Raw genomic sequence first — 15,503 nt, 5'->3', positions numbered from 1 at the left:
TGGTTGAAAATATTTAGGCTTTGAATTATAACGAAATATAAAGGTAAAGAACGCAACAGACATTCAGTTTTAACTGAGCAGTCTACAGTGCGTGAGTAGGAAAAATTATAACTGGTTTTATTTTGTCAATTGAACCGTTCTGTTAAAACTGAACGTTTGTAGGGGGCTTTATAGGTGTGGCGATTCCTACAAGGTCGGTTAAAAATATTACACTCATACACTTCATGCCACTCCTTGTTACGACCGAATATGCACGAAAAAATCCTATTACAGTCGAACCTGGATAAGCGAAAGTCACAAGAGACCACGATATTATTCTCGCTTGTAGAGGTTTTATTCTAACCTGAATTGCTTGAGATAGTCCTTCGGGATCGGATAATAACTCTCGCTAGGTTAGACTGTATTTACATATAAACAGCAGCCCGTGACTCCTCCATTAAAATGTACTTTCCATTTTTAAATCTCCATATCTTATTAGGTCCTTACATATGAAATTGGCGTTTTTCGTACTGGCCACTTTAATCACGAATTTCTCCTCTTTGGTAAGGAATACCAAATTCAAATTTGTACAGCTATAGACTCATGTATTTGTGGTTCGATGACCGTCATTCATTTGTTTTTTTTTCTTCTGTTTTTTTCTGTTTGCGTCACTCATTTTACAAAATGGAAAACTTAAAATATCGCATTATTTACGAGTACGAGTTCCGCCGTGGCACTAGTGCTGCGGAAACGACTCGAAGGGTGAATGATGTGTATGGCGGTCGTGTTGCAAAAGAAAACACAGTTCGTTTTTGGTTCCAACGTTTTCGTTCTGGAAATTTCGATCTGCAGAACAAGCCCCGTGGACGGCCTGAGACTCAAGTTGATAATGAAGAGTTGAAGGCTATTGTGGAAGCGGATCCATCGCAAACCACGTCCGAGTTAGCTGCAGGCTGCGATGTTAGTGATAAAACTGTTTTAATTCACTTGAAGCAAATTGGGAAGATTAAAAAGCTTGAAAGGTGGGTACCTCACGAATTGACTGAAGCAAACCGGCAAACGCGCGTCGACTGTTGCGTTACATTACTAAACCGGCACAATAATGAAGGTATTTTAAACCGAATCATTACCTGTGATGAAAAATGGGTTCTTTACGATAATCGGAAGCGCTCAGCGCAATGGTTGGATCCTGGCCAGCCAGCCAAATCCTGCCCCAAGCGAAAATTAACCCCAAAAAAGTTACTTGTAAGCGTTTGGTGGACTAGTGCCGGTATTGTTCATTACAGTTTTCTCAAATCTGGCCAGACTATTACGGCTGATGTCTATTGTCAGCAATTGCAAACCATGTTGGAAAAGCTAGCGGCTAAACAACCTAGGCTGGTCAATCGCTCCACGCCACTGCTGCTTCACGACAACGCTAGACAACACACTGCGCAACAGACGGCTACTAAATTAGAAGAGCTTCAATTGGAAAGTCTAAGACATCCTCCGTACTCCCCGGACCTTGCTCCAACAGTTTACCATTTTTTTCGAAATTTGGATAACTTCTTGCAAGGGAAAAATTCAACTCCGATGGGGCAGTCCAAATCGCCTTCAAAGATTTTATTGATTCCCGTCCGACTGGTTTTTTTTAGTAAAGGGATCAATGAACTACCTATGAGATGGCAAAAGTGCATAGAAAATAATGGTTCATACTTTGATTAATTAAATATATTATATTAAAAAATATTCGACTTTTTGTTCCTCCCATACAAAACGCCAATTTCATATGTAAGGACCTAATATTTATTATAGTTAGATATTTTAAATTAAAAAAAAAACATTTTATAGGAAATTTACATGGCCTGGTATTATAAGATACTGAAATAAAACCAATCGTTTAGACTTTCCTGTAATAAAAAGTAGATTAAAATTATTTCGAATAAAAATAATCATGAACAGTTTTCGATAGGCATGTTGTCATGTATGTTTGTTAATAAATAATAATTCATAAAAAAATATATGTCATCTGGTTATCAGATGAATGAAGGTCGAACTCCCACTGGCTCTTAGACTAATAAGAACATAATTGTTATCTCTCTATTCGGTACAGATGTACTATAAATAACATCTTCAATGACGAACTATATTTTTGAATTTCGCGGTTGACCTATACAGGTTTTATGTAGCGGGTAGTTAGAAAACCCTCTCCGCTACGGACGGGCGCGGGGCCTGCGGGGGCTTGTGCTGGGAAAATACTACTACGCTACTACCACGGTTTTTGTCAAACATAATGATGGACATGGTAACATTGCTGTAAAGATATACTACTGAAGATTCACTACTGTTAACCTATACACATAATAAAATTGAAGCTTTTTTTTAAGTTTAACGCGTTTGTTCCGGATAATCTCCGGAACGGCTGTACCGAATTTCACGGGACTTTAATCGGAAGATAGCTGATGCACACGGGCATGTTATAAGGCTACTTTTTTAAATTCCATTCTGACGAAGTCGCGAGCGACCGCTAGTTTTATATAAACTTGCAAGTAATAAACTATCGCTCCTAAGATAAATTTCCAATCGAATTGTGAGATTAAGATAAAAAATGTGAAGCGCGATAATGATCATTAAGCGTGATCAAATGTTGGGACCTAATAAAGTTGTATATTAAAGTCAACATAATGCGATATGATCTTTTTCAATTTGCAAAAATCATGAGAATTTAAATACGTATCAAACGGATGTGAGACTAACAAAAGACATTAAAAGAAAACAATTTCTTATCTATAGAGGCTTTTGTATTATTAAGACAGACGTGTATACTCCAACTTGTCAGATGAGAGGGGCGTTGCTGTCGCGGTTAACTATAAGAACATGACAAGACAGCTGTTGTCAGACAAGGATTTCATGGCATGTTTTTTGTCTACGACATGTAGATTAAAATTTTGCCTCCGGCATACATACATACATGCTCAATGTGGCTTCGTGCTTAAGGCGTGGGTTCTTTGTTACTCTTGTTGCATCAGGTGAACGGGTAATTCTGTTGGCAGCTAATGCTAGGCTCTAATCTGAATGATATCATTTCATGTTTGTATTAGTGTTTAATTTCAGTGAATATATTTGTATTAATCTCTTCCCGTCTTGTCGCCCGCGACTAGGTCAGTGCAGAATTAAAAAATAAAGTAGCCAGTAATATGTCTGCGTGCATCAGCTACCTTCCCGTCAATGTCCCATCAAAATCAGTCCAGCTGTTACGGTGATTACCCCGGACGAATGCGGCCTTGCGGTCAGACATACAGACAGACAGACATACAAAAACTAAACGAAAAAATGGTTTCAAAATCAGCAACGCAAAAACATGTGTACGAAATATGTATACATCATACATACATACACACTCCAATTTTATTAATGTGTACAGAAATTGTTGAAATCTTTCATTCATCACCTGGCCTCTCTTTTCTCTTGTAGGGTAGACGCAGCAGTTTTCGTCCAGATTGATCGATCTTCCGTCATTTCAATTTTCATCCATTATATCTCCTTCCATGCAGTCGATCAAATGGTACACTGGTAGGGGTAGGTCTAGGTAGATCTCTTCCAATGCCTACCCCTATTAGTTTACCCTTTCACATTTATATTTAAAGTGCATTGTGATAGCTTTTATTCCCTTTGATAAAACATATCTAATATGTAAAATTCTCGAGTTGCGGTGTTTGTGGTTAAACTCCTCCGAAAAGGCTTGACCGATTCTCATGAAATTTTGTGTGCATATTGGGTAGGTCTGAGAATCGGACGTCTATTTTTCATACCGCTATTAAGTTTTTTTTTTAACTGCGCGCGGACGGGGTCGCTGGCGACAGCTAGTACTAATATAAAAGTCGAGACCGACCGTCGTATCGTGTTTTTTACATTCACCCATGTTGACGAACCGCACCTATATTTATAGATTGAATCTAAACAAACTAGAAACTGGATTAAGTTTTTTTTTTATTTCAAGATTACCGTTTTAGCTTTAGCAAGTCTAAATTAATGATCTAGACACATGTTATTAATTGCATCGTTTCGTTTAAATTACATGTGATTGGAGTTTTTTTTTTAATGTCAGTGAAGTGAGAGGTCTTGAATATTTAGCCCGAGGACTTTAATGATTTATTATGTAGGATAAAAATTATATTAAAATCGAAAAGAATGAAAAGAAATCTTGAATTTTTTTAGTTTAAAGTCGTGCGAAACACATGAAATTAGCCTCAGACGTGCATTATGTCTACTTGTTAATTAACAATGCATACATTGACAGATAACTTGTATCACAACATGTTTTGGTGTATGTGCAGTGTAAACGATTAGATTGTGTATTCGAATAAGGATATTTAGGCTTGTGATTCTGTTCGAAAATATGTAAAACCCACTTAGACATAGGAAATGACTTAAATGAAAAAATGATGACAACTTAAATATGAAAAGGATCTAGTAACACTTTTTTGACGTTGACAAAGTAGCGCTAATGAGCGATCATTATTTAATTTTACTCATGCCCGCCACGTCAGATATCCTTGTCGATACAAATTCCAATCTTAACGTTAAATGAAATATTAATTTATTTATTTAGAAACATAGCGTATAATATAAAGATATATTTATAACTAGCTTTTACCCGCGACTCCGTCCGCGCGGAATCAAAAATAGATAACGGGGTAAAAGTTATCCTATGTCCGTCTCCTGGTTCTAAGCTACGTGCCCACCAATTTTCAGTCAAATCAGTTCGACCGATCTTGAGTTATAAATAGTGTAACTAACACGACTTTCTTTTATATATATAGATATAGACATCTTTGTACATAGATTATACAAAATACAAAGCTTTCACTATTAAATAATGTTTTCTTTAATTTCAGAGCGATTCTGCGACGTAACACTGTACTGTTCGCCCAGTTTTGCGACACAAGTACCCAACAAGGATACCGTTGAGCCAGAGAAAATACGCGGCGTCTCGCTTAGGGCACATAGGTAAGACGCAGACATATATACATACTAGACTCAACAGTGGTAGATCCCGCAACAACAATATTTGTTGGGTGCACGAATTGGTCGGGTCGCCCGGTGCAATACCACGACCACACAGAAGACAGGCGTGAAGTGGAAGCAATTCCGCGTCTCGTCTGATGAGTGTGGTGCCGGAGGCCTAATTTTAGTCCTCTTTCCCTTTCCACCCTTTTCTTATTAGGAAAGGGATGGGAAGGAGAAGTGCATTTGGTGGAAGAGGGGACGCATAGCAAGGAGAAATATCCTCTTTCTGTGCGTCCTCTTCTCCGTTGATTAAAGGTAGGCAACGCATCTGTATTTGCGGATGTCTATGGGCAACGGTCGCCTCGCTTTTTCAGCGAATTCAGGTGGCCGTTGGCTCGTTTGCCACCTTATGATATAAAAAAAAAGCTTTTGCCTGCTATTCCGTTCGCGCGGAATTGAAAAAAAAACTTTCTAAGTAGCCTATGTGTTCTACCAGACTATGGTCTACATCTATGTCAAATTTCACCGAGATCTATGCAGCCGTTCTGAAAATAACTTTTAACCAACGTCCATCCATCCATCTAAATTTTCGCATTTATAATATTAGCAAGATATACCATTAGTAAAATGTACTCACAAAAAGATGTACTACCGGTAGTTGTTTAGTTTGACTTTGATTGATAGCGCTACTGAGGATTATGAGCGATCATGAGTAAAATATTTGAAAGTGCTCTTAACGTCCACTCTATCACTAGTATTATATTTTTATGTTTTTATTAAGACCTGACATACATGTATTCCCACTGAAAAAATTGTTACATCTTTAATGAGATCTCAATATGTTACTCTTTTCGTAATGGATTGGTGTCACATTTCAAATGAACAACTGCTGAATCCAATAAGACCCTAACATCGAACTGAAGAATAAAGATTAATAGATTATTATTAATGATAATGGCTACAAAGGTAGAGAAGGCTACAGAAGAGGATAAGCGTAGAAAGGCAGAGAATTCAGATATGAGAGATGGTGCCAATACCTTAGTACATGAGTACAGAAGTGGTTTAATAGCTATCTAAATGATTTGTGAATCGATAGCTATTGAATTATTTTAAACCGGTAATTTTTTTTAATGTAGAATAAAAGCGAGATGAATGAAATGGCGACAGGTCTCGGTGCTAATATGCAACCCACAAATGTGTGTGGAGGGGTACACCGGTAGGGGTAGGACTAAGAAATAAGTGGCATAATTAAGAAGGAGTGAAGACTGATTGACAGAAAACAGATCGTTCTAGAGGACGAAAACTGGGGAGACTACCCTACATGAATGGGATAAGGATAAGGAGATGATGAAATTGGTTCAATTTAACGCGAATACATTGAAATTTTAATGTACCTACAATACTAGTTTAAATGGTAAATATGCGGGGTTTTCTTTAAAATAATTAAGCTATCATTTCGGATAAGGGATGATTATAACAAATAAAAATATACTTTATTGTGCACTATTTTCACAAACGGCGGTCTTATCGCTAAGCAGCGATCTCTGCCAGACAACCTTTGGATAGAAATTAAGCTAAGTAAACCAAATCGGTATGCACACGAACAGTGACAAGAAATAAAAAATAAATTAAATTATTGTGTATACAGAGATCTCAGTTTTCAGTATCTCTAAAACTACTCAAATCTGCGGATACCGATTGCTTGAAGCGGTCCGTGTATGTCATCCCTAAGCGTTTTGTTTGACATTTTTATAGGCTATTTATATTTACGATACCAGCCACTTAAATACGAACGAATTCCGGTGTAACCAGTCATAGTGTTAAGTGTTCAAAATATTAATAAATCTAATGACAGCTTTAATCGTCAAATAATCTAATCAAAACTCCACTTTATTGCGAATGTATCTATATTATTATGGCTTATAGGAACTATTATGTGCACGTAATGTAACTGTCCACCATAAAGAGTTATAAAAATTTTGGATGACATGAAATTTATAACCATTTTACGAGCGGTCGTATCGTATAAAAATCTCATATTAGGGCCACTAAAGTTCTTGATTGGCATCTGACTTAATCATTGATTTTACGTTTAAATAGTTTATAAACTCGTATTTAAACTAGGGCTGCCAAAGAAAAACATCGGAAAACACTGCGTCAACTCTGGACTTGTAGGCGGGTAACGAAAAAAACATGTCTACTTCGTTGTTTATACCAAAAGACTTCGTCACAGAGTGATTTATGTCTACCCTAAGTTAAGTGACTAGGCCACAGTCAACTACGCTGGCCCTCTGCGAGTTGACTTCACACATATAGAATAGAATAGAATAGAATAAGCGTTTATTGCCACACAAAAGAAACTTATATCTTTGAACTATTTCGCATATATGTGCAGATTGTATCACTATGTTTTGCACCGTAGGAGCTGAAGAAATTAAGAAAGAGAAATCAACTTTTATTAGTACATTTATGTCCTACAATAAAGAAAAAATCGTGATGCAACCTGCATAATCTAGGAATAAATTCAAACATATGTGTGATGTCAACCCAGCCAGGGCCAGCGGTGACTATGGCCTAGTCACCCTATTGGATAATCTCCGAAGAATTGAAAGAGTTGACAACCTTAGAAGAGCCGGTTCCACTAGACTTTTTAAACTATGATTTTTAGTGACCAGTGAAAGAATGTTTGTCATTTGACCAAATAAATTAACCAAGCAATTCTCGGAATAGTTAAGCTTAAACCGGTTTATGTGGGTTTAATATCGTCACTGCTGTCGGAATCCATTGACACAATGAATTGTTTTATTGGATGTGAGACGGACTTTATGAATGTCGAGGTGTACTACGACAGCATTCGGCCTAGGAAGATGTTATGGATTGCGTGAAAGGTGACTGCGTCGGGTGATGGATGAATGGATGGGTTATTGGAACGAAGTTCCTTATCGCGCGTTGTGAAAGGGGGCTAGACGGAAAAAAATTCTTACGAAAAGTTGTCACGACACTTTATGCTATAGTAAGTATGTTAACGACGAATGAGCCCTACTTCACCATGGCAACGACGTGACAATATATAACGAAAATGCATAGAAATAAAATGTACTTCTTGTGAAGACTTAAGTTTTTTATTCATAGAATATTCATAGAATAAACATTGGTTCCTTCACTAATTAATAGAAAGGAACTTCGTTCCATCCGGGTGTCCCTTGACACCTCTCAAGTTTTTTTTTCTTTATTTATCTTTCCAAACAAAGTAGATCTTCATTACTTTTAACTAATATTGATTGACGTTAACAACATCCGTTGCACTAATTGTCCGGCTCGCCCGGTGAAATACCACGACTACACAGAAGACAGGCGTCTAGTGGAAGTAATTCCGCGTTTCGTCTTATGAGTGTGCGTGAGGGAGGCCTAACATTAGTCCTCTTTCCCTTCGCAACCTTTTCTTAAAATAAAATGATGAGGAAGGGTAAGTGGATGTGATTTGTTGACGCATAGGAAGAGGAAATATTCTGTTTTTGTGCGTATCCTCCTCTGTCGATTAAAGGGAGACAATGCATCTTCAATTGCGGAAGTCTATGAGCAGTGGTCTTTTCGCCATTTCGGCGAAAGTCAATTTATAAATGCAGTAATTTTTCGTACCAAATGACGTCATTCAAATCTTTACAAACGAACTGTTCAGGTGTTCAGTGTAGAAATACGTATCCGAACTCTTTGGTGGACATTGGTTAAACATATTGGCCACTAAACACCTTTTCATTTATGAAAAAGAGAGTCGAAAAAAGAATAAAATCGCGCGGGAATTACACGAGTTAACAACGAGATGTAGTATACTAGATCTGAATTTTAAATATGTAAATAGGTTTTTTGTTTAGTTTTTTTTTTTTAACAACGGAATTAATGCATTTTGACTGACGTACTGATGTTAACCTTTTAATGGTACATGTTTTTGTTGCTACAGTAACGTTTAGCACTTTAAACATAGATTTGAATAATGTATTCATTACGTACTACGGATATCTGGTTAATTGTTAACATATATCAACCAGACACGTGTATTAAGTAAACTAAAAGATCGATATTTCAATGTTATAGTCTCACAAAGTTATTTGGCCTGCTATAAGAGTTGCTATCTCGGTTAGTTCTGATTAACAGTTTAAAAAATAAGTTACAATCTTTTAGCTGTAAAAATTACGAAACTTTTCATCACCCGTTTCAATCACTTACAACCATTTTTTCGTATTAAAAAGTAGCCTATGTCCTTTCTAAGGCTCTAGCGTAAGTAGATTTAGCGTGAAAGCGCTACAGATTGACAGTGTTACTTTCGCATATATAATATTAGTAAGGATTACAAAACAAGTATGACAAGACAATTACAGTCCGAAAAGGAAATGGCACTGTTTGATAGTGACAGGAGGTCGCTTATAAGCTGTACTTTCGGCCTGTCTAAATCTTTAAAACTAATTGTGAATCACGAGTATCGCGTTGCGCGTTCCGTACATATAACGTTGAATCGTCGACGCGAGTTGTATATGTGGTCGGAGAACACACGACAGACGCGCATATTCACAAAATGTCTGTATAGTTTTGTTACGCCATCATCAAAATCACAGTGGCTTTTATCCCGACGATATTGACAAACAGGTAGCGAACGACTGGGCCTTGCCGATGACAGATAGAAATGTGGACGACGCGCGTTGTGAGCATCGCATAAGTTTACATCGCTTTGTGTACAAAAGCCTTAATCTTTTTCCCACCGGGTCGAATAAATTTGTCGCATTATTTGCCTGACCAATGATATGTGGTCCATTAAAGTTGTCTAATACACGTGTGTTCAAAAGACCACGCCTTATCGTTTGAGACTACTCACTATATTATAAAAAAGTATTGAATATTTCGTAAGCTGTTTATTTTAGTAGGCTGTTGTGACGTCACAATTAGGGTTGCCAACACTTCAGCATAATATTGATACAGTCGAGGAAGTTTATTTCCTACCCATACCTGCGAACAGTCACGCTCACAATGGAATTAGTAATTAAAACTTGTCATAACTACACAGATAGTCAAACAAGGATATCTGGTCTAGTGATAGCGGCGGTTTTGTCGCGGTTGGTACTGTCACAAAATATATAAAACCTATTTAGGCATAAAAAAATGCCTTAAAAGAAAAATAATACAAGCCAGCTACAGTACGATAAAGATCTTGTGACTTTGACATTGACAGGGCGGCGCTAGTGAGCTGTCATAATTTAGCTGAATAAGACCTCATGTGGTGACTGTTTGCTATATGATATTCTAAGTGGGAAGCTAATTTAAATCTTTAACTGTTCAATTATCTGATGGTACGGTGATCAATGATGTTACTAGCACATATCTGAGAAGGAAGTCAAAGATATGTGAAGTCACATTCAACGCTTGAAGACTGTCATAATTTGAAGGAGAACCTAACAAACTATATGTTTGCAGAGTGGTGCTCGCGGCATGCTCGGAACTGCTGGCTGCACTGCTGGGCGCTCACGAGGCGCATGGCGAGCCAGTACTGGTGATTGACGGGGCTGAACCGCGGCATCTACGCGCGCTCCTCGACTACATGTATACTGGGGAAATGAGCGTGCATCACGTTAGTATACTGCTAACTAAAGTTTATTGAAGTATTTATGCGTTTTGTATATTTGTTTTCCAACACAGTTGAATAGGGATCTGTATTTGACATTTAAAGGGAAATACATTGGTGAAATGTTAAATTTTTTTTACGATTTAGTCACAGTTGGCGAGTCTATTGAAGACGGCAGAGGAGCTGAGGATCAAGGGTCTGACGGATATACGGTGGAGTAACAAAGATGAACCTCCCGATTGTGAATCTGGTGAGTTAATTTCTAGATCTTTCTAGAAGTAGTCTTAAAGTATGTGAGAACCACTGATCTATGAAATCCGTTGGACAGGTCGCTGTTTAGATGTTACAACTATTGATTCGTTGTAACTTAAATGCGACAGTTGAGGTTACTGGTTAAATTTATCTTCTATTAATCCGAGTTCACCAAGGTCAGCGTCAGAATGGCGGAAATCAAATAGGTACAAAATATCACGGCTTATAGCCTGTCCAGTGAAAATATATCATCATCAACCTGCCCTTATCCCTATGTAGGGTCGGCACAGTATGTACTACTCCTCCATACATCTCTATCAGCCGTCATATCTGAATTTACCCCCTTCTTACGCATATCCTCTTTCACACAATCCATCCATACTTTCTTTGGTCTTCCTCTACCTTTATAGCCATCCACATTCAATCTCATTACTTTTTTGTTTATATGATTATCATCCCTCCGCATAACATGTCCAAACCGCGCTAACCTTCTGCTCCTCAATTTCTCGATAACTGGCGCTACTTTCAAACTTCCTCTGATATGCACATTCTTAACTTTATCTCTTCTTGTCACACCACACATCCATCTTAGCATACGCATCTCAGCTACATGCAATCTTCTTTCATCCGAAATCTTGGTGGCCCAACATTCAGATCCGTACAATAAGACAGGTCTTACGATTGACTTGTAGATCTGTCCCTTAAGCTTGGGTGGCATTCTTGGATCACAAGTCACACCGGTGACCTGTCGCCATTTCATCCAACCTGCATTTATTCGGCTTTTCACATCCCGGTCAACACCACCATCGTATTGGACGAGTGAACCGAGGTACTTAAAATCGGAGCAGGTTGGTAGGTCAACACCATTTAAAGCGATTGGAGAAAAGCTGGTCGGACCACCAAAATCGCAGAACAAATGTTCAGTTTTGGTTCTGCTGATTTTAAGACCAGCTCTCTCCAATTTATCTCGCCATTTTTCCAACCTGCTCTGCACCTCGCATTCATCCTCCCCAACAAGCACGATGTCATCAGCATAAAGCATACACCAGGGTGCTTCCTCCTGTATGTCTGATGTTAGCGCATCCATTACCAGGAGGAAGAGATACGGACTTAAAGCCGAACCCTGGTGTAGGCCTACCGAGACACCAAACCTGTCACTATCGCCAACAGCGGACTGGATGTGTGTATTGGCTCGACAATACATAGCACGAATAAGCTGCAGGTATTTCCCAGGCACTCCTTTCACTTTCAAAGCCCACCACAAAACCTTCCTCGGAACCCTATCGTATGCTTTTTCGAGGTCTACAAACACCATGTGCAGGTTTTTATGCACACGCCTATATTTCTCGCAAAGTTGGCGAATAGCAAAAATGGCATCCGTAGTCCCCCGTCCTGGTATAAACCCAAATTGGTTCCGAGTTACCTCACTCTCCTCTCTTATTCTTCCGTCCACCACTCTCTCCCAAGCTTTCATACTGTGTGACATGAGCTTTATTCCTCTATAGTTGTTACAGATTTGTACATCACCCTTGTTTTTAAAAATTGGCACCAGCGAACTCCTACACCACTCATCTGGAATCACCTCTTCCTGTAACAACTTGTTGAAGAATAGAGTCAGCCACACCAATCCGTCCGCCTTTAGGAGCTTCCATACTTCCACTGGTATTCCATCCGGCCCAACTGCTTTTCCGTTCTTCATACCTTGCACAGCTTTCTTTACTTCATCCACGCTAATCTCTTTCACCATACCAATATTAACCGGCACTTTTTCCAACACTCCACTCCAAATATTCTCTTCGTTCATCAATTTTTCAAAATAATCCTTCCAACGCTGTTTAATATCATTATCATCCGTCAATACATTTCCTTCATCGTCTTTAATACACTTGATGTGGTTTACATCTCTTGCATTCCTTTCTCTCTCTCTTGCTATACGGAACAGGCGTTTTTGTCCCGGCGGGCTGTTCAGGGATTCATATAATTTATCTTGTGCCTGTGCCTTAGCAGTTGCGATGGCTTTCTTAGTAAATCGCTTACACTCCTTATATTAGGTCCTTACATATGAAATTGGCGTTTTTCGTACTGGCCACTTTAATCACGAATTTCTCCTCTTTGGTAAGGAATTTCAAATTCAAATTTGTACAGCTATAGACTCATGTATTTGTGGTTCGATGGCCGTCATTCATTTGTTTTTTTTCTTCTGTTTTTTTTCTGTTTGCGTCACTCATTTTACAAAATGGAAAACTTAAAATATCGCATTATTTACGAGTACGAGTTCCGCCGTGGCACTAGTGCTGCGGAAACGACTCGAAGGGTGAATGATGTGTATGGCGGTCGTGTTGCAAAAGAAAACACAGTTCGTTTTTGGTTCCAACGTTTTCGTTCTGGAAATTCCGATCTGCAATACAAGCCCCGTGGACGGCCTGAGACTCAAGTTGATAATGAAGAGTTGAAGGCTATTGTGGAAGCGGATCCATCGCAAACCACGTCCGAGTTAGCTGCAGGCTGCGATGTTAGTGATAAAACTGTTTTAATTCACTTGAAGCAAATTGGGAAGATTAAAAAGCTTGAAAGGTGGGTACCTCACGAATTGACTGAAGCAAACCGGCAAACGCGCGTCGACTGTTGCGTTACATTACTAAACCGGCACAATAATGAAGGTATTTTAAACCGAATCATTACCTGTGATGAAAAATGGGTTCTTTACGATAATCGGAAGCGCTCAGCGCAATGGTTGGATCCTGGCCAGCTAGCAAAATCCTGCCCAAAGCGAAAATTAACCCCAAAAAAGTTACTTGTAAGCGTTTGGTGGACTAGTGCCGGTATTGTTCATTACAGTTTTCTCAAATCTGGCCAGACTATTACGGCTGATGTCTATTGTCAGCAATTGCAAACCATGATGGAAAAGCTAGCGGCTAAACAACCTAGGCTGGTCAATCACTCCACGCCACTGCTGCTTCACGACAACGCTAGACCACACACTGCGCAACAGACGGCTACTAAATTAGAAGAGCTTCAATTGGAAAGTCTACGACATCCTCCGTACTCCCCAGACCTTGCTCCAACAGATTACCATTTTTTTCGAAATTTGGATAACTTCTTGGAAGGGAAAAAATTCAACTCCGATGGGGCAGTCCAAATCGCCTTCAAAGATTTTATTGATTCCCGTCCGACTGGTTTTTTTAGTAAAGGGATCAATGAACTACCTATGAGATGGCAAAAGTGCATAGAAAATAATGGTTCATACTTTGATTAATTAAATATATTATATTAAAAAATATTCGACTTTTTGTTCCTCCCATACAAAACGCCAATTTCATATGTAAGGACCTATTATAACTGCCTTTTATTCTCTTTCAAATCCTTATCATTATCATCCACACCCTGCCACTCTTTAAATGCTCTCTTCTTTTCACTCAAAGCCTCACGCACATTTGCACTCCACCACCAAGTTTCTCTATCAATTTTCCCTTTACCTTTTGTCTCTCCCAGTATACTTTTTGCCACATTCCTAACACAACTGGCCATTTCATTCCAACTATCATTTACTGTCATCCCACTCATATCATTCATTTCTATCATTTTATCCACTACTTGCTTACAAAAATCTTTTGCACATTCATGCCTTTCTAGCATACTCCATTTTATTTTACTGGGGGTTTTAGGTTTGTGCTTGGTTGATTTTATTTTAATTTTGAATTCCGCTATTAAAAGTCGGTGCTGACTTGTTAAATTTTCTCCCGGTATAATTTTGCAGTTTTTGACACTGTTCAATTTGTCCCTTCTGGTAAGGATATAATCTAATTGGGTTGCTTTACCGCCACTTTTATAGGTTATCAAATGTTGATCTTTCTTTTGAAAAAATGTATTTGTAATTGCCAAATCATATGCAATAGCTGCATCTAGTAAATACTCTCCCTCATTGTTTCTTATCCCAAACCCCCAGCCTCCGTGCACTCTCTCATACCCTGTATTCGTTCTCCCAACATGTCCATTAAAATCACCTCCTACATACAATTCTTCATCTCCTGGAATATCCATTAAAATGGAATCAAAATCTTCCCAGAATTTTTCCTTAATACATTCATCGCATCCAGACTGAGGCGCGTAAACACTCATTACATTCATAATCAGATCCCCTATCATTATTTTTATTACAATCAATCTATCATTCAGTCTCTTAACATGCGTCACACAATTTTTCAGTTCGCTATCCAACACAATGCCCACTCCATTCCTCTTACCGTCACTTCCACAATAGTAAAATTTATATCCATCACCAATTTCTCGAGCTTTCGATCCCTTCCACTTCGTTTCTTGTAAACAAGCTACATTTATTCTTCTTCTGTTACAGACTTCTGCTAACTCTCTTCCTCTACCTGTCATTGTACCAACATTCCAACTCGCAATTCGTAGTCTTTCAATCCTGTAGCACATACTGTAATAATGTTTTGGCTTTAAATGTTTTCACTGGCCGGCCGCCTGCCTGACGCCAAACCCTCCTAGGGACTACTTATATACAATTTATTAACAACTATTTTATTAAAATACTTATTAAAATAAATATTACAATAAATTATAAAACATAAATCATAAAAGAAAAAGAAAACAAACACAAAGGCACAAACTTAAAGTTAAAGTCAAAATAGATTAAAAATTATTGCTAGAAATA

At 38.3% G+C, this 15,503-nt stretch overlaps 1 protein-coding gene across 1 annotated transcript in view; it reads left to right on the top strand.

Annotated features, from left to right (window-relative positions):
* The window catches only part of LOC106711683 (zinc finger and BTB domain-containing protein 44), an 80,887-nt gene that overhangs the window by 51,792 nt on the left and 13,592 nt on the right, over positions 1–15,503 (top strand). Inside the window, exons 3-5 of the mRNA XM_045684928.1 lie at positions 4,857–4,968; positions 10,432–10,585; positions 10,727–10,829. Of these exons, the coding sequence (XP_045540884.1) occupies positions 4,857–4,968; positions 10,432–10,585; positions 10,727–10,829 (369 nt within the window). The remainder of the gene's footprint in view (positions 1–4,856; positions 4,969–10,431; positions 10,586–10,726; positions 10,830–15,503) is intronic.

The sequence above is a fragment of the Papilio machaon genome, chromosome 28, assembly GCF_912999745.1.
Source record: "Papilio machaon chromosome 28, ilPapMach1.1, whole genome shotgun sequence".
NCBI classification, from domain to species: Eukaryota; Metazoa; Arthropoda; class Insecta; order Lepidoptera; family Papilionidae; genus Papilio; species Papilio machaon.
The sequence above is the reverse complement of the archived record's forward strand: the minus strand, read 5'-3'. Positions and strand labels throughout refer to the sequence as shown.